This window comes from Berghia stephanieae, chromosome 4 (genome assembly GCF_034508935.2).
Source record: "Berghia stephanieae isolate SIO BIC M18660-M18661 chromosome 4, UCSD_Bste_1.3, whole genome shotgun sequence".
In the NCBI taxonomy this organism is placed as follows: domain Eukaryota; kingdom Metazoa; phylum Mollusca; class Gastropoda; order Nudibranchia; family Aeolidiidae; genus Berghia; species Berghia stephanieae.
Window position 1 is genome coordinate 56,091,048 of NC_088363.1, and position 19,212 is coordinate 56,110,259.

The following is a 19,212-nucleotide window of genomic DNA, read 5'->3' on the forward strand; positions in this document are numbered from 1 at the left end:
TATTAATATTATTATTATTATTATCATTATTATCATTATTTATTATTATTATTATTATTATTATTATTATTATTATTATTATTATTATTATTATTATTATTATATTATTATATTATTATTATTATTATTGTTGTTATTATTATTATTATTATTATTATTATTATTATTATTATTATTATTATTATTATTATTATTATTATTATTATATTTTTATTATTTTTATTCCTATTATTAGTATTAGTATTTTTTATTACTAATATTCTTATTATCATCATCATCATCATCATCATCATCATCATCATCATCATATCATTATCATCATCATCATCATCATCATTTATTATTATTATTATTATTATTATTATTATTATTATTAAGTAGTAGTAGTAGTAGTATAGTAGTAGTATCATTATCACTATTATTATTATTATTATTATGATATTATTATTAATTATTATTATTATTATTATTATTATTTTTTTATTATTGTTTATTATTATTATTATTATATAGTAGTAGTAGTAGTAATAGTAGTAGTAGTAGTAGTAGTAGTAGTAGTAGTAGTAGTAGTAATAGTAGTAGTAGTAGTAATAATAATAATAATAAATGGCATTTATATAGCGCTTTACTCCGTTGTCACAGGCTCTAAGCGCTTTACAGTGATATAAAATAAAACATATTACAGTTAGACAAGTGTGAAGGAAACGTGATACGAATTCAATTTAACAACAACAAAATATGAAAATAATATTGCAACATTATGACGTAAAAAGATAAAACTTTAAGCGAGATTTGAACGTTGTCAACGAATCCGAGCATCTCACGTGTGATGGGAGAGAGTTCCAAAAATAGGGGACCGAAAATTGAAAAGATTGTACACCTATTTTACGCAATGGCTTAGGTTTGACAAGGATTGATTGGTCATTGCTTGACCTCAAGTTTCTATTGGGGATATATATGTTTAGAAGGTCTTTAATATAGGAGGGACTGTTCGTGCTCAAGGATTTGTAGACAACAGTACAAATCTTATAGGCAACTCTTTTTTCCACAGGAAGCCAATGTAACTCACGGAGAAGAAGAGTTGCTGACGGGTATTTTTTTTGTTATTGCGTACAATGAGCCTGACTGCGTTATTTTGAGCAACATGAAGTTTGCTAATTTTGTCTTTAGCTAAATTCGCCCAAAGGGAGTTACAATAGTCCAATTTAGATAAAACAAGGGAATTAATTAAAAGTTCTGCTATATGCTTCGGTATTAAATTACGAATTTTACTAAATTTTTTTATTTCTATGTACATAGATTGTGGGGTGTTATTCACGTGGCTTGTCATGGAAAGATCTTTATCAATGATGACGCCAAGGATTTTTGCTTTATTTGAAAATTCTATTGTGCTATTTCCGAGAGTAATAGGTGATTTATTTGCCTGTTTAAGGATACTCGGCCTTCCACACATTAAAATCTCAGTTTTACTATCATTTAATTTTAACTTATTGTGGTACATCCAAGATTTAATCTTATTAAAACAGCTCGTAATTCGTTGTATTAAGAACTGTAAATTACTAAGGGGTGCTGAATCATATATTTGCGTATCATCTGCATAAAAATGATACCTCAGATTGAATCTGGATATCACACTAGAAAGGGGCTGCATATATACAGTAAAAAGGACAGGGCCAAGAACAGAGCCTTGTGGCACTCCAAAATTTAGTAAAACTTGTTCTGACTGAACACCATTCACCACGACAGTGTGCCATCGATCCTGTAAATATGATGTAAACCATTTAAGGGCAATTCCTTTTCTAATCTTCTTTACAAAATGTCATGGTCAATGGTGTCAAAGGCAGCTGAAAGATCTAAAAGGCATAATACATTGATATTGTTAGCATCAGCATTACATAACAAGTCATTAAAGATTTTAAGAAGCGCCGTTTCAGTACTGTGTTGATGTTTGTAGGCTGACTGAAAGGGTTGTTCCAAACTGTTGTTCTTAAGATGAGATGTTAATTTTGTTTTGACAAAAAAGGTAAATTTGATACAGGACGATAAATGTTTAATATATTGTGGTCCAGTGATGGTTTCTTCAGAAGTGGTTTGACGAGGGCACTTTTAAAGCACGATGGAACTATTATTATTATTATTATTATTATTATTATTATTATTATTATTATTATTATTATTATTATTATTATATTATTATTATTATTATATATTATTATTATTATTTATCATTATTTTTAAGTGCCTTCTGCTATTATTATAACAATAATAATAATTACTACTACTACTACTACTACTACTACTACTACTACTACTACTACTACTACTACTATACTACTACTACTACTACTACTACTACTACTACTACTACTACTACTACTACTACTACTATTACTACTGTACAATAAACATTATTGCTGTTCTTGTTGTTATTATTATTATTATTATTATTATTATTATTATTATTATTATTATTATTATCATTATTTTTAAGTGCCTTCTGCTATTATTATTATAATAATAATAACTACTACTATTACCACTACTACTATACTACTACTACTACTACTACTACTACTACTACTACTACTACTACTACTACTACTACTACTACTACTACTACTATTACTACTATTACTACTGTACAATAAACATTATTGCTGTTCTTGTTGTTGTTATTATTATTATTATTATTATCATTATTATTATTATCATTATTATTATTATGATTGTTATTAACATTATTATTATTACTATTATTATTATTATTATTATTATTATTATTATTATTATTATTATTATTATTATTATTATATTATTATTATTATCATTATTATTATCATTATTTTCAAAAATGCCTTCTGCTATTGTTATTATCATTATCATTATCTTGAGTACTATTATTATTATTATCCTTATTATTATTATTATTATTGCAGATACAAGACAAGACGATGCATTTCCAGAGGAAGTTTGGAAAAATACAAGACTTTTCAATGGTAAGAACCGCATATTCAAACGTCTGTTACGTTGGAGAGACGGAGAAAAGACTGGGAGATCGCTTTGCACAGTATCTGCGAGGACATTGCCAACGAATCAGCTACAGCTGTCGCCCCACATTGCGACCTACCTGGTCATCTCGGCTCCAAGGCTGCATTAAAACTTTGCAACCCCAATACTATATCTCGTAGCAAACAAGAAACATCTCATTAAAACAATGAGATATTTAAAGCATTTTGGACTCAACATAGACTGAATTATTGTCTTTTATCTATCTATTTTTCTTTGCTCATATCCTGAAAACTTTAAAGGCGCAATCCGAAACCTTTTGTCGACACCACACAATTTTCAATACTATTTTGTTAATTCACAAGTGACAAGACATGTTCAAGTCCATCTGCAAAAAGATATTATATAAGACTGCAATTAAACCCGGAGGTCACAAAATAAAAATGTTAGTGATCTCAGATCTCCGAAAGGATTCGTATCCGAATGTCCTTGTCAAAATTCGAGTTTATAATAACCACTACGCCGCCAGCATGCTACCGTCATAGAGCTGACCATAATGATGACGCCAACCAAACAAAATGACTGGCAGCACGCGGTAAAATACGTGCTCCAACCTTTCTTTAACCGCTCACTTTCCATAACAAATTATAGAAAACAACCCCACAAATATGTGGTTGTTAAGTGGCAAATGAAGCACCTACTCATAAATATTCGATCACGTATCAAATACTGTCTAGATAATATTTTATGAAACAATGGAAACAATAATCAAAAATTACCGCCGATCTATTTTTTAGATCACAGTAAAGTTAATTATTCAAAATCAATGCGCTTGAGTGGACAAAACAAGAACTATTAAATTTGGACCGGTCTTTATCTTTGGATGTCTCACTCGCATAATTTTAGAATGCTTTGTAGATTTGTTTTCATCTTTACGATTCTCTTCGTACTTTGACTGACAGTCACTCACCGATTTTCACGTTGACGTTTCACTCACAAAAGTCGGCTTCATGCTCATGAAGTGATTCATTCGGGGTAATGGGTGTTGGTAACATTTACATTCTCTGACGTGTGTCTATTATTTAAAAAAAAAAAAAAACAAAGACAGAAACCCCCCAGTAGTTGAAATGTCAACAAAAGTTTTAAAAAAATAATTGAAATCCCCACCTTTTGTAGTGCGTAGCTCCCACCTCTTTCAACCTACTTAAGTTTATCCTATTCATAATATTATTGACTGTCGCCCTTTCCTGATAAAATCATGTTCTGAGTTCGAAACAAACTTTAGTCTCTAGATACCTGCTTACGGCTGGAAAAGGAACAAGACAAGGGATCCCTGCCATCGTGTTTTGTTCAAGGGAGTTAAGGTGGTGGTGTCTTTTGCCTCATAAGACTTTTTGTTATTGTTTTTGCTTTGGGACGGGGGATGACAGAGAGAAAGGAAGGAGTGAAAGAATGAGAGGAGCGGGTGTGGGGAAATTTTTTAAACAGCGAAGTGTCCAACTGAACCTTTGTCGAATCCTTGTCGCTAAGAAATATGTAAACAAAAGGTTTGATTGGATGCACATGACATGCTTAGGGGTCAATAGCAGCATAGTTCGGGTCATTTGCATCTAATTATCTGGTCATGTTTTGACGGCGTCATTATATGGCTATCTCTATAGCTAATAACCTTCATTCCGAAGATACATTCGACAGATATTATGCTATATTAATTTCTTTTTTTTTATACATTTACTGACACAGCCTTAAGCTATTAATAGCTATGACACAGCAAAAAATTGACTAATCCGTGTAATTTCAATTACGGTGTCAATCATTAATTAATTATTGTTTTACAATGAAATGACGCAGTGAAAATAACCTGAACAAATATCAGTAATACCTCTGTCAAAATTTATCATCATGCAGTGCTTATTGGAAATAACCTAGGTAGTAAATGTGTTGTTTTAAACAAAACGAGAGTTTAACATTCTTTAATATTTCTAGCTAAAGCTTGATCAATATAAATGACAACATATCAAAATTTATATATTTTATTCCAAATCAAAAATGTTCTTAAAATCGTATAACAATATTGTTGTTTAATTTCGGAACTTGCTCAATATTTTTATTATTTAATGTGGGAACTTTCCTACAACGTTCAGATTCAAAACCACCATTGAATACTCCATCATAAACGTTGGAAGATTTTTGGTCAAATTTTGAGGATTCTTCTGCACTTGGATCTAGCATTTGGATGCTAGTTGAGGACCATATCTTCGTTGTATTGTGGAGGTTCTGTAATTCATTCGTGGCAACTGGGTTACTTTGATGAACTTGGTTGATATCACTGACTTTATCGCTGACATCAAAACTAAAAATAGGAGGACTGTTCATAGCAGCCGAGAAACGTTTGCGCATGGGGTCAAATGGCGAAACGACCTCCGGGGCATCGGGGTTATCTTTCTTGGCCCATGGTTGGATTTTGCAGTCCCCGTATAAAAGGAAAATAAGAGAGATGGCAAAAAACATACAGGAGCATATAATCCATACCTTCTGCCACTCCTCTTTGGTATTCTAGAGTGAAAACAAGAGTGAAAGAATATAGAAGAAGTTATTATTGTGTTAAACTTTAGTTCCTTTTCAAACATATGAAATTGCATCAAGTCGATATGCAAATGTGAAAAACTATAATATGGTTTGAAAATGCCTAAATAGTCGTGCTGTTGTACACGTAATTATTATTGTGAAAGATAGAAATGATAATTGAAATAAACAATAAACATGGCAAATGTTGGCCGAAAAAAGCCATCATCCAGTAGAATAATCTAATTCGGTCCAACTTGAATCCAGGTCCCTTTAGCCGAAGAGTTTTGCCACTTTTTAATACGGGTAAGATATTATTGAGGTCATTTTGATTAGTTAAGGGATTTATAATATGAGGATACCAGCAAGTCAAGAAATTAAAACCATTTTCAGCAAAAAACAAATAATCTTAACCGCAGTCATTTTTTTCACTATAAATTTACTTTCCAGGGTATAAATCGACGGACATAATACCACTTTGAGGAGATGGCCACAAAAACCTAATTTTTGGAACGAGAGGATGAAACGCTTACATTAGGGGTTAAACCGGCCACGACCAGCGGGGCTGATATCGCAACGAAGCCACCAAGAGAAAATAGGAGACCTGTGAGGAAACCGGCGTACCTGAAATATACAAACATTAAATAGAGATAAGGACAGGGGTGGTAAATAGATTTAGTATAATATATGTATGTATATATGTATGTGTGCATGAGAGGGAGAGAGAGAGGGAGAGAGAGAGAGAAAGAGAGAGAGAGAGAAAGAAAGAAAGAGAGAGAGAGAGAGAGAGAGAGAGAGAGAAAAAGAGAGAGAGAAAATAAAGAGAGAGAGTGAGTGTGTGTGAGAGAGAGAGAGAGAGAGAGAGAGAGAGAGAGAGAGAGAGAGAGAGAGAGAGAGAGAGAGAGGGGATGATTTTTGAAATATTTAGACAAATTGATAGACAGAACTAAAGATAGATAAAGAAAATGAAAGAGTTAGGTAATTACAATAGAGCTGGCAAAGGTAAATGTTTGCCTTTTGAACTCGTTGAAGCAGGTATTTTAAGTTTTTCAAAACAAAGATAGATATTATAAAAACACACAGAAGACATCGCATAAGCCAAAATAAAATGAAAGACGACAGTAGGGCGTAAATATTGGAAAGACTATCGCCAGTTATCTTTTGATTGCAACTTAAATTTAAATTAAATTGAGTTTTTATATAGAGCAATATCCACTAAATGTGTACAAAGCGCTTTACAGGGGGTCCCTGGCCAACAACAACACATAACATTTAAGACGGGACATGACGCCTGTTAGGCGATAATACATTTTTTTTTCGGACATAGATGACGCTGTTACGGCCAAGTACTCATTTTACACCTCAGTACGGTGAGAGAAAGTGAGCAAAGAGCCTTATCCAAGGACTCAACTATGCGCCGAGCGAGGTTTAAACCCAGGACCTTCCGATTCGAAAGCGAGTGTCATACCGCAAAACCACATAGCCGCACTTCCTCTAGATTTGCGTCTGGTGTGATATCAATACCAGCATTGTCTTCCTTCTTTGAATTATAAACAGAGGAAATATCCTTTCCATTACTCTAGACGTCTATGTGGGAGATTCAAGAAAAGAATGAAATTGCAATTCGAAAACTTAGAAATTATTTGATAATGTCTCAAAACTTAAACTTTGATTTAATGAAATAATAAAATAAAATTTCCTTTAATCATCCTCAGAGGAAACATTATAGGGCATCTCTCAAAAATATAAGATGAAGATAATCTTGGTCACCCGCATTGCAGGGCCGCAACGTTAGAAAAAGTGACTACGTCTCTTGCGCAAGAAAAAAAAGAGATGTCGTTGGTATCGAACCATTATCAGGTATTGAGATGTTAATGTATCGAACCCAGCTGAGACAGTTGTATGTGCAATGCCGTATCCACTCGGTTATCTTGCCCAAATTATCCTTGAATAAAATAAACCAACACTACGCCTACCTAGGTGCTAAGTCCAAAGGCACAGCAGGGAAAATGCAGCCAGAACTGCTCTGCATAATCATGGTGATTATGAAAAAGCTTATAATGATCCATCTTTGGCCATTGTCGATGAGTATAATAGGAAGCAGGCTTGCCCCTGCTGTTAAAACACCTGAAGTAAATAAATTATCATTGTGAAAAGGAAGTAAGAAAATAATTAAAAACATAAAAAGGAACACACCAAGATCAACTCAAAATTTATGATTCAAATGTTAAATAAAATTTGATGGCAATTTCTATTGCCTTAATGGACAATACATTTTTCGACTTCGTAAGAGAACTCCACGAAGCTTTTTATTTGGGCAGGGAGGGATATTTTCTGCATTTATTGTCTTATATATTTCTCTTACTTGTTAAATTATTTCCCACTGTTAAGAACAGAAAACAGTTCATATAAGATTATAGAAATTGATTCCATTCAAAATAATGAGAGTAACCACTAACAGTTATCTAGTCAATACAAGTACTCCCACCTCGTTGCCATACTAGTTAACCGAAAGGTTGACACACAACCCACGTAATAAAAATTTAATTACGGCGTCTGTTTTCGGTGGAATTTGACGAAATAAATTTGATTTTCGACATAATAATCACAATGTCTTTTCAATATCATAATACACGCAAACCATCTTGATGTCAATTGTAAACAACAGGCAAATTCTGGTGGCGATTGGTCCAGTTTTACAACAACAAAAATCCAATTTACCAAATATATGTTACAGTGAATGACATAATCAGTCGGAAGGTGAAAAGGTTTGAACTGAGATATTGCTAAGTTTAGTTAGAAGGTCAATTTTTATCAAAAATGAATTCTTGTCATAAATGATAAAATCAACCCTTTTTGTACATCTTCGGGAAATAGCAAAGCTTAATTTCACTTCTAAGTACTTTTACAGCTTGTCAATTTGAAATGGTATGAAATTTGAGAAAAGTTGCTGGATACCTTTCCCATACATCCGACTATAACTTCATGAAAAACCACCCGATCTACTTCAAATAAAGATTAACATGCTCTGGGGAGTATATTATTCTTTCAGAAAATGCCCCCCCTCCCCCCCCCCCCAAAAAAAAAATTCAAAATTTTCACCTTCCGACTGATTATGTCATACACTGACAGATATAATAAGACAAGCATGAACGGGATGATAGGTAGATCAAAACAAAATGTAGAATTCAAGTGTTGATGAATAAAATTTGGACTCAATGTCTATGTCTATAAATAGATAATTACGTTTTTAACGTCGCAAAATAACCCCATAGCGCTTTTTACTTGTGAACATAGAGATATGTTGTTTTTTTAAATTTTAATACGTCTCAAAACATTGATAGTAGTAGATGAGCCCGTCCAAAGTCTGAAACTGAAATCTAATTAGGGTTTTGCATTTTTAAGTCGAATATTTATTCACTATAAATCTCATTCTTTCACTATTCCAAGCCTCAAATAGATACATGAATAAATCCCACAGCTAGCTATGAGAGAGAGAGAGAGAGAGAGAGAGAGAGAGAGAGAGAGAGAGAGAGAGGAGGGAGAGAGAGAGAGAGAGAGAGAGAGAGAGAGAGAGAGAGAGAGGGAGAGAGAGAGAGAGAGAGAGAGAGAGAGAGAGAATGGGGGGGGGGGGGGGGGGGGGGGGGGGGAAGACTGTTTTTTGCATGGATGTGGGCGAGTGTAAGTCTGCCGCTCTTGCCAGACTTGTCTGCCAATAAAGAAAAATTATTATTGGCAGACACCTGCACCTGTCTGACAATAACGAAAAGTCCAGGCTTTTGATTATTACCACACACGTTTGATCAAATTGACAGAAAGATTTTATGCAAAATGCCAAACTAAGAGTGAAAGATACCAAATAATCTGAAAAAAAAATGTCAGTGGTCATTTGTGTCCCAAATCAGTTGATATCAAGTGACATTTAACACAAGATGAAAAATAAAATAGTGATCAAATGCAAAATCCAGCATTTTAACAAAAAAAAAAAAAAAAAAAAAAAAAAAAAGAATGGATCAATGAAATGTAAACTGAAAACGTCAAAATGGCAATTCCGCCTTTTATTTTCAACCAGCAAGAAACTATTTTTTTTTTTTTTGGAATATCCAAAAATCTGCTATATGAGTCTTATTCGATGTTTTCTACAGTTTACAATGACATGCATCTCTCGTTTTATTTTGGGGTGGGGGTGGGGTGGTGCGGGGGAGGGGGGGGGGGTCAGCTTGAGAAGATAAAGACGCACTCTTACCAATTGTCACAATAGATTTCTTGACGGCAGTGGTTGACCATTTTTTCTGTGCCAACATCTTGTTTACGAGAACGGTGAAAATGCCCATGCCCAGGAATCGGGCAAGGCTAAGGACCGTCATTATCAGCCCTGTCTAAAAAATAAAATAAATCGGGAGACAATAATTGTGGTTGCATTACACTTTAACAAGAGGGAAGAAGAAGAAGAAGAAGAAGAAGAAGAAGAAGAAGAAGAAGAAGAAGAAGAAGAAGAAGAAGAAGAAGAAGAAGAAGAAGAAGAAGAAGAAGAAGAAGAAGAAAAAGGAGGAGGAGGACGACGAGGAGGAGGAGGAGGGGAGGAGGAGGAAGAGAAAGTGGAGGATGAGGAAGAGGAGGTGGGGGAGGAGGAGGGGGAGGAGGAGGGAGAGGAGGAGGGGGAGAAGGAGGAGAAAAAGTAAATAGAATAATTGGAGATGATGATGATGATGATGATGATGATGATGATGATGATGATGATGATGATGATGATGATGATGATGATGATGATGATGATGATGATACTTACTTCAGTTACTGAAAAGTCCAAGACAGCAGCAAGGTATATAGGCATATATGTAAAAATCATTATAACCGTCCAATAATGGATGGACGTGGAAGTTAACAATGCCAGAACTGGTATGGATGTTAGAATAATCTTGTATGGCGGTTTCTCCTGTTCCTAGGATTTTAAAACAAAAGTAGAAATATGCGTAAACTAAAACGTCGTATTTCATAGTCAACAAATCTTGAAAATGAAGATTTTTCCTCCTTCTTCTTTTTTCTTGTTTTACTATATATTTCAATCCTATTCTCATCATTCTCATCCCATTTCATTTTTTTTCTTATCATCATCATCATCATCATCATCATCATCATCATCATCATCATCATCATCATCACCATCATCATCATCATCATCATCATCATCATCATCATCATCATCATCATCATTATCATCACCATTTCTCCTCTTCTTATTCTTGTTCTTTATTTCTTGTTCTTTTTGTTCTTCTTGTTCTTCTTGTTCTTTTTGTTCTTCTTCTTCTTCTTCTTCTTCTTCTTCTTCTTCTTCTTCTTCTTCTTCTTCTTCTTCTTCTTCTTCTTCTTCTTCTTCTTCTTCTTCTTCTTTTTATATATTATTATTTTATTATTATTATTATTATTATTATTATTATTATTATATATTATTATTATTAGTATTATTATTGTTATCATCATCATCATCATCATCATCATCATCATCATCATCATCATTATTATTATTATTATTATTATTATTATTATATTATTATTATTATATTATTATTATTATTATATTATTATTATTATTATCATTATTATTATTATTATTATTATTATTTTATATTATTATTATTATTATTATTATTATTATTATTATTATTATTATTATTATTATTATTATTATTACTATTATTACTATCACTATTATTATTATTATAATCATCATTATTATTATTATCATTATTACGATTCTTCTTCTTCTTCTTCTTCTTCTTCTTCTTCTTCTTCTTCTTCTTCTTCTATATGTAAATCAATTTATTGCGTATAAATCTATTTATTATATTAAATGGCTCAGTTACACGGTCTTTGTTTCGTACCCGAGTTGCAATTAAACATTAAAAAATACCCGCTTAATTTGTGTGCAAGTCACCTCACCCTAGCTCAATTTAGGCGCTGCTCTATGGCTGACGTCTGGGTTATTCCATTCTTCAATTAATTGGAATAGACCCGAGAGACAAGTTTTCCCTATGGGATGAATAAAGGTAATTTTATTTGTTTTATTTATGATATCACAAGTAAAGAACCCTTATCGATGAATCTGCGCCGCGAAAGTGGATAAACTCAGACGTAGCCAAACACTGGCCAAGATAAATTATTGAGTTTCAATACAAGACGACGCCCACCAAAAGAACGTAAATACTGAGTTCTATTCAATAAAAAAAAAAATACTGTGGGCATTGCTTTCTTTGAGTATTTGCTTTCTTTTGGTGATCATTAAGTTGTATGTAATTTCACAGGAAGTAATAAACTTTTGATGCTATGCGTTTAGCGAATAAAAAAACTCACAACATCCGGCAGCCGAATATAAAGTACCAACACACGAAACTTTGTGTAATATTAAATATTTATAGTCAGATTGATATAATTTAGTGAGAACTGATCATTAAAAAGGTTGCCTGGAAACAATAATAAAGAGTTGAGTGACGTCAATTCCGTTCCTTCTGAGTTGGTGAAGGCTATGGCCTGACACCTACCTGTTTGTGTTCTGTGTCCTTCATTATTCGATGTTGCTTGATGAATTGAAGTTCTTTGGTTGAAATGTACTTGTGATCCTCGGGATTTACGGAGCTGAACAGTTGCCATACGATGACCCAAAGGACAATGAGCGCACCTATCGCAAAGAGAATGTTAAACAGAGTTGAGATGTGTACATAACAATATTGTTCTTGTTAATTAATCGAAATTCCCCACAAGTATAGGTCGACTGAAAAGCTTTAGTTTTGATCACTATAAACATATCGTCAATAATAATTTTTAGAATGAATTTGTAGTATCTAGTAGTAGTAGTAGTAGTAGTAGTAGTAGTAGTAGTAGTAGTAGTAGTAGTAGTAGTAGTAGTAGTAGTAGTGTAGTGTAGTAGTTAGTAGTAGTAGTAGTAGTAGTAGTAGTAGTAGTAGTAGTAGTAGTAGTAATAATAGTAGTAGTAGTAGTAGTAGTAGTAGTCGTAGTAGTAGTAGTAGTTGTAGTAATAGTAGTACCAGTAGTAGTAGTAGTAGTAGTAGTAGTAGTAGTAGTAGTAGTAGTAGTAGTAGTAGTTGTTGTTGTTGTAGTAATAGTAGTACAAGTAGTAGTAGTAGTAGTAGTAGTAGTAGTAGTAGTAGTAGTAGTAGTAGTAGTAGTAGTAGTAGTAATTGTTGTAGTAGCAGTGCTAAGTTTTTGGATTTTTTGTCGTTTGATAAGTCTCTAACAGATCAGTAGTATGTCGCTTCCGATTTTAGTCTCCGAAATGCTGAATGTATTTTAGGTAGATTTCACCCGAAAAGGCTCATTGTCGACAGTTTAGCAGGAAGATTTTAACAATATATTCATAATTGGTTGTCATGGATTCTAAATAAACAAAAAAAATAATTTAAATAATAACAAAATCAACAACAACAAATTTTAAGCTTTTATACAGAACAATATACAATAGATACAACCTGAGGACTTACAAGGGGTCCCAAGGAATCCAAAGCCAACACCAACACATGCCATGTATGAGGACGCATTACGTCTGTACGGCATAATACAACAACACTGTTACCGACCTGTATCACTTTTCTCATTTTACTCCTGAGTGTGATAGGAGAATGGGAGTGAAGAACCCTTTTCCAAAGATTCAACTTTGCGCCGCACAGAGAGGTAATCAAAAGGGGGATCTATCTATCAGTCCAACGCTGAGTATCATACTACAAGACCATACAAGATTAATTATCATGGACAACGATATAGTTAATTTTTTAAATATTTGTTTTTAGCGTTACATCGTATACGCTGGTGCAATCCCGGCGACCCTTTGACTTGGCTTCCGAAACTACAATAATCTAGAGGCTAGCCCTATCTGTACTACGACTACGAATAGCGCGGGAGCCTATCTGTACTCCTACTAAAAATAGAATTTGCGTAATTACTATAAATAGAACATTTTATACGGATAGAACTGCAATATACATAAAATAGTTTTGGGAAAAAGGTATTAGATCTATTAACAGAGAAGTACCGATGATGTAAAATATGAATGGCCATCCGTTGTCAATGGGAATCATACAAAGATATCCAGATAGTAAAGAGCACAAAGTGCCACCAGTCTGCAGACCTGAGGAAGAAACCAAAAGAAAGTATTATTTAGGTTCAAAAAATTTATCAGAAAGCTTCTTCTAGAATAAATAAGCATCGTATCACACTTTGATTTATTTACGTGTCTCGGGAGCAAAATTAATAGATTTTAAGAACAAGCATATTAACGTATAGAGTGAAGTCTCCCATATCGTGCACTAGGACTTTCGAAGGGAAATCGCTCTGGTGTAACTTTTACTTGGAGGTGACGAATGTTCTGACCACATAATTTAGAAAATCTCCCTCTACCTAATCATATGTCGCTTAAAGTTATAGATGCATCAGTTTAAAGGTCACACAGTCGGCATGGAAAGAAGGCCTCTCTTGTCCTACACTTTATTCAAGGTTTTGCAGTCGTACACTTGGGTCGCCCCATGTCGTACACTTTACTTATTCAGTTCTCAAGACTGAATATCTCATATTTTATAACAAAATTATATTTCAAAAATAGTGATAACAGTATAGTCCAGGTTCACTTTATTTCAGGACTAAGCATAATCACGTTCAGGATTCCCCCTTAGTCAGCAATATAGACCAAAGGTGACAGTATGTTCCTTTCCAAGTCGTCAAGCCCCCTTACATTATATTGTAATACAGTTATACAGTGGAGGAGGTGATAAAAGGTGCTTATACTTCAGAAACGACTGGTATGGACGATACGCTTTCTCCCTACTACTACAGCGACGAATTACACTTTTTTCACTTATCGCAGAAGTTAGTGTAACGGTAGCATGTCTAACTTGTAATCAGAAGGTCTAAGATTCGATCCCCAGTCGAGGTTGACTGGATTTCTGTGATGTTTTTTTCCCCTGTATTTTTATTTCTTGCATTATCTGGCGCCTTTCATACACACTTGTTTAGATCTTTATCTTACATCGGTGCCCGCTCTTAATTTGATATTTTCAAAGAAAATATGACATGGACGACAGGCACCCTTCCTTTAAAAGGTCTTACCGCGGAATATATTAAAAAATTCGCCCACTAATCATTGAGGTTCGTTTTAAAGTTTTCACCCCTGCTCATTCTCACCAGTAAAAATGATGGTGATCATAGTCTGTTTCTCAAGGGTAGGTGCCCACCGGGCGACACAGTCACCAATGACCGGCACGTTGGCTCCCTGTGAATTGACAAATTTATATATAGATTTAACCTTAAAAAAGCCGGAACATAGACTCTAAATTCTTTTCAATGTTATTATCTCAATATATCAATCTTATTATAACCGCAGAGATATTCGTTTACATCAAAAGAACTTGGCTTCGCAGAATGATGATAATATATCGAGGTACCCTTCTCAATACATTATGGACCGTGCTATGAGTACAAGCAGGAATAATCCTGGTGCCCTTTGACTTGTCTTCCGCAACTTTTATAGTGGATGCAATAATATTACTCAAAAGATTGTAAAGCATGATTCGACATTCTTTGTAACCATTTTTGTTGTTGCTAAATTCTTCCTAATTGTCTATTTGTTATGAGAAATTTTATCGGGTCTCAATATTTAAGCAGTTAAAATTTCTAATTAAAACTTACAAAGGTTCCTCCTAGAAACGTTCGGAGAGATATTAGCAACCAGGGACTCAAACGGGACGCAACTGGACTCAAGAACAAAATGATGGCACTAGCTAAAGTCATTATGGTCAGGGAGTTCTTGTGTCCAATATATGGCTGGATGAAATTGGCTATCAGAGGTGCCAGAAATGAAAGGAAGGACGCCGATGATAGAATCAACCCTTGTATCTCCGAACTCCAGGAAAATTCGTAGTCTTTCTAAATTTAAGGAAGAAAATGAATCGAATGCGTTAGTTGGTAAATTAGATATTATTAGATGAATAATCGAGGTTCTCTATTTTGAAATCTGGTGGCGCTTTAATATTTTGATATAATGTAAGAACGAGTTCAACAGAGGCCATATCAAAGTATGTTTAATCAAATTAATTTGCGTTGATGGGATTCATGATGAAATTGATAGTAAATATAATGATAATGATGGTGATGATAATGATGATGATGATAATGATGATGATGATGATGATGATGATGATGATGATGATGATGATGATGATGATGATGATGAAGATGATGATGGTGGTGGTGGTGGTGGTGATGATGATGATGATGATGATGATGATGACGACGACGACGACGACGATGATGATGATGATGATGATGATGATGATGATGATGATGATGATGATGATGATGATGATGATGATGGTGATGGTGAACAAGAATAAAATGAAGGCTATATTGCATTTTTAAAGTTTGTTTGGTAGATATTTTTTTCCAATTATTTTCCCCTTTTCTCTGCTCCGTCGGTGCAATACAAAATCGAAAATAAACAGTCCAGTTGGTAAAATTGAACTGTTTTGCCATATATCTAACAGAAGTGCCTGCCTCAGTGTATCCAGTGAAGAGCGGTACGCTTCTAAATGTATAAGGCATTGACAAAGTCAATGAATGTTGGATTAAATTATTTAGGATGTTTTTTAGTTGAACGGAGCCAGGAAAAACATTTGGCCACAAACTCGTACTTCAAATATCGATCGATTTAAATGACCCTCACCTTGGCAAAACTGAGAGTTTTTTGCCAAGATGAGGGTCATTTAAAATGATCGCTATTTGAAGGAGAGTTTTCTGGCCAATTTTTTAAGATGGGTTTTTCCAGAGTAAGTCAGAACTGATAGGACATGCTAATGCAGGTATGTCTGTGACTAAGATTTTTTAAAAACCCAAAACAAATCAATATAACTAGGCGGTCAGTTTATTCTATTATCAGGAGCTGTGTGTGTATATATATATGTGTGTGTGTGTGTGTGTGTGAGAGAGAGAGAGAGAGAGAGAGAGAGAAAGAGAGAGAGAGAGAGAGAGAGAGAGAGAGAGAGAGGGAGGGAGAGAGAGAGAGTCCCCGTCTGTGTGTGCGCGTCTGGATGCTAACGCAAAACGATGATAGATTATGTGGGCCTTTTATGAAAAAATATATAGACACCTTTGTCAATTATTACCACAGAACACAGCGTACATACCTTATCTATATCCACATGCGATGTCGTTGCATTCAATAGAGAAATATTACTAAGTTGATCCTTTCCATTGTCTGATTTTGTCTGAGTCATACACACTAAAGCTATGGGCATACAGTTCCTTGCAATCGTTGCCATCATAAATGACAAATGTAGCAAAATAACCATGACATAACGCCACGAGAATACCTTATGCACACACGAAATGGAATCATGATGTTTAGATGCATTCACAAATTCGCCAACAGTTGCATCTTTGTTAGAACTGTCCGTCATAAATGGGACACCATTAATTTGAGCTCCTTGTGAATCTTTGTCATGAGATATTATGTCCCCTCCTTTTCCATTATTAGAAGGAACTTGAATTGTTTTGGGTTCAGCAACCATTTTCAAATGAAATAAGCTGGACCGGATTGATTTATATCAAATGTTCAAAAGAATTATGTTTATTAACTTGATTGATTGGAAAGAAGCTATTAAAATGCTCACTACAAAAAATGCAAAATGGTCAAGATTGATAATTCTATGGAATCATACATGAAGCTGATAAGCTCTTTTTCATTGAAAAATGAGTCACTGTAACGAATATACTATCCTAAGTCAATTTTTCCGCCTTACAATTTCCAAGTTTGAATATTTAGTACCTGCCACTTATTGCATTTCTTTTGAACACGACTGCTTTTCCAAAACTTGCTTTTTCTTCAAATTTACGTTACAATTTCTCAATGTATCAAAATGTAGATTATCAAATTCATGCATGGTAACTAATATGAGGAAAAGAAGAATATTCGGGATTATGGCAATTTTTCGCGGATGTAACTTAAGAGATTTAGACTTTTTCTTCTAAATTGAACTACCTAAATGTACATTCTTAATGTCACGTGGTTTCGAGTACTCTTTGTTAACCGATTTGTCATCCATGTTTTAATTAGCTCCGATGGTTCAAAGTCCTGAAATTAGGGGCTCTATTGTTAATCGATAGAGCACTGAAATTTTAAGAACGCGCTTATTTCGATCCAGTTTGATGCTTGGGAATTGTTTCGACCAAAATCCAGTAGTTCTGTTCGGCATATCGATAGACTTGGCATGCCAACACCTCACAAATGTGTTTTATGCGTTGAGCAGTTATTACGTTAGAGTAAAAACAGAATTTAAAGTTGAAATAATCAGATATAAAACTTCGGTTTTATAGTGGACAACAATCGACCAGTTTTATTTTGACTTCTACCCACAAGGGATTTCAAACCCGAACGTAATGACAATGATATAATGATGATGATAATAATAATAATAAAAAATAATAATGATGTTATTATTATTATTATTATTATTATTATTATTATTATTATTATTATTATTATTATTATTATTATTATTATTATTATTATTATTATTATTATTATTATTATATCATTATTATTATTATTAATTATTATGATGATGATGATGATAATAATAATAATAATAATAATAATAATAATAATATATAATAATAATAATGATAATAGTGATATTAATATATAATAATAATAATAATAATAATAATAATAATAATAATAATAATAATAATAATAATAATATAATAATAATAATAATATGATGATGATGATGATGATGATGATGATGATGATGATGATGATGATGATGATGATGATGATAATAATAATAATAATAATAACACTGATACTACTACTACTACTACTACTACTACTACTACTACTACTACTACTACTAATAATAATAATAATAATAATAATAATAATAATAATAATAATAATAATAATAATAATAATAATAATCTAGTTTTACTCTAAGTATACTCTTTAGAATTGACTCATAACCTCGGTTCTTATTATTTATTCCACCATTTACATCACATGGATTATATATATGCTTTTTGAAAATCGACAGCAGAAACAGACATAAATCTGAAAGATTCAATTCTGATTGATATACGAGTCGTGAAAACCAACATTTACAAAACAGTCTTTATCTCAAGAATAATGCAAAATAATATTGAACTCACTCAACCCTAACACCGACTATATCCGTAGTTTACCCGGGTTACTTTTACCCCATGCCTATTCATTACATTTTTTATGAGACAAATTATAGGGGTAGTATCAAAGCTAATGTTTTTAGTTTTTTTGCATGTTAATGGTAGTTGAATAAAACTATCTATGTCCACGCTCATTTTAAATACATTTTTTCCAATTTTGAAAAGTAGCAAAAAATCTCTAGGATTGAGTGAGATAAAAGTTGTGTCTATGATGTTCACGCTACAAATATTCAAATGCTTTATTCAATCAGTACTACAACCATACTCAAATTACTGATGAATGAATAATTTACAAATTTAGGCATCATTTTTATACATTAAACTAGGCTAAATTACATAAACTAAAATTTGCTACTGACGTATTAAATGCTGATTATTTGACCGATACCCATGACACGA

General features: G+C 33.1%; 1 protein-coding gene and 1 long non-coding RNA gene across 2 annotated transcripts in view; both read right to left on the bottom strand.

The window, feature by feature from the left end:
• Window positions 1-5,025: 5,025 nt before the first annotated feature.
• Window positions 5,026-15,497, bottom strand: LOC144970868 (putative transporter slc-17.2). The gene is made up of 9 exons (XM_078910975.1): window positions 15,265-15,497; window positions 14,761-14,848; window positions 13,616-13,711; window positions 12,111-12,247; window positions 10,361-10,513; window positions 9,818-9,950; window positions 7,548-7,698; window positions 6,105-6,195; window positions 5,026-5,562 (listed from the first exon to the last, which is right to left on the bottom strand). The coding sequence occupies exons 1-9, from the start codon at window positions 15,364-15,366 to the stop codon at window positions 5,062-5,064; spliced, it is 1,452 nt and encodes a 483-aa protein (XP_078767101.1). The 5' UTR covers window positions 15,367-15,497; the 3' UTR covers window positions 5,026-5,061.
• Window positions 15,498-17,190: 1,693 nt separating this feature from the next.
• Window positions 17,191-19,212, bottom strand: part of LOC144970870 (uncharacterized) — a 21,261-nt gene continuing 19,239 nt past the window's right edge. The window contains exon 3 of the long non-coding RNA XR_013645039.1: window positions 17,191-17,242. This is a non-coding gene — a long non-coding RNA (uncharacterized LOC144970870). The remainder of the gene's footprint in view (window positions 17,243-19,212) is intronic.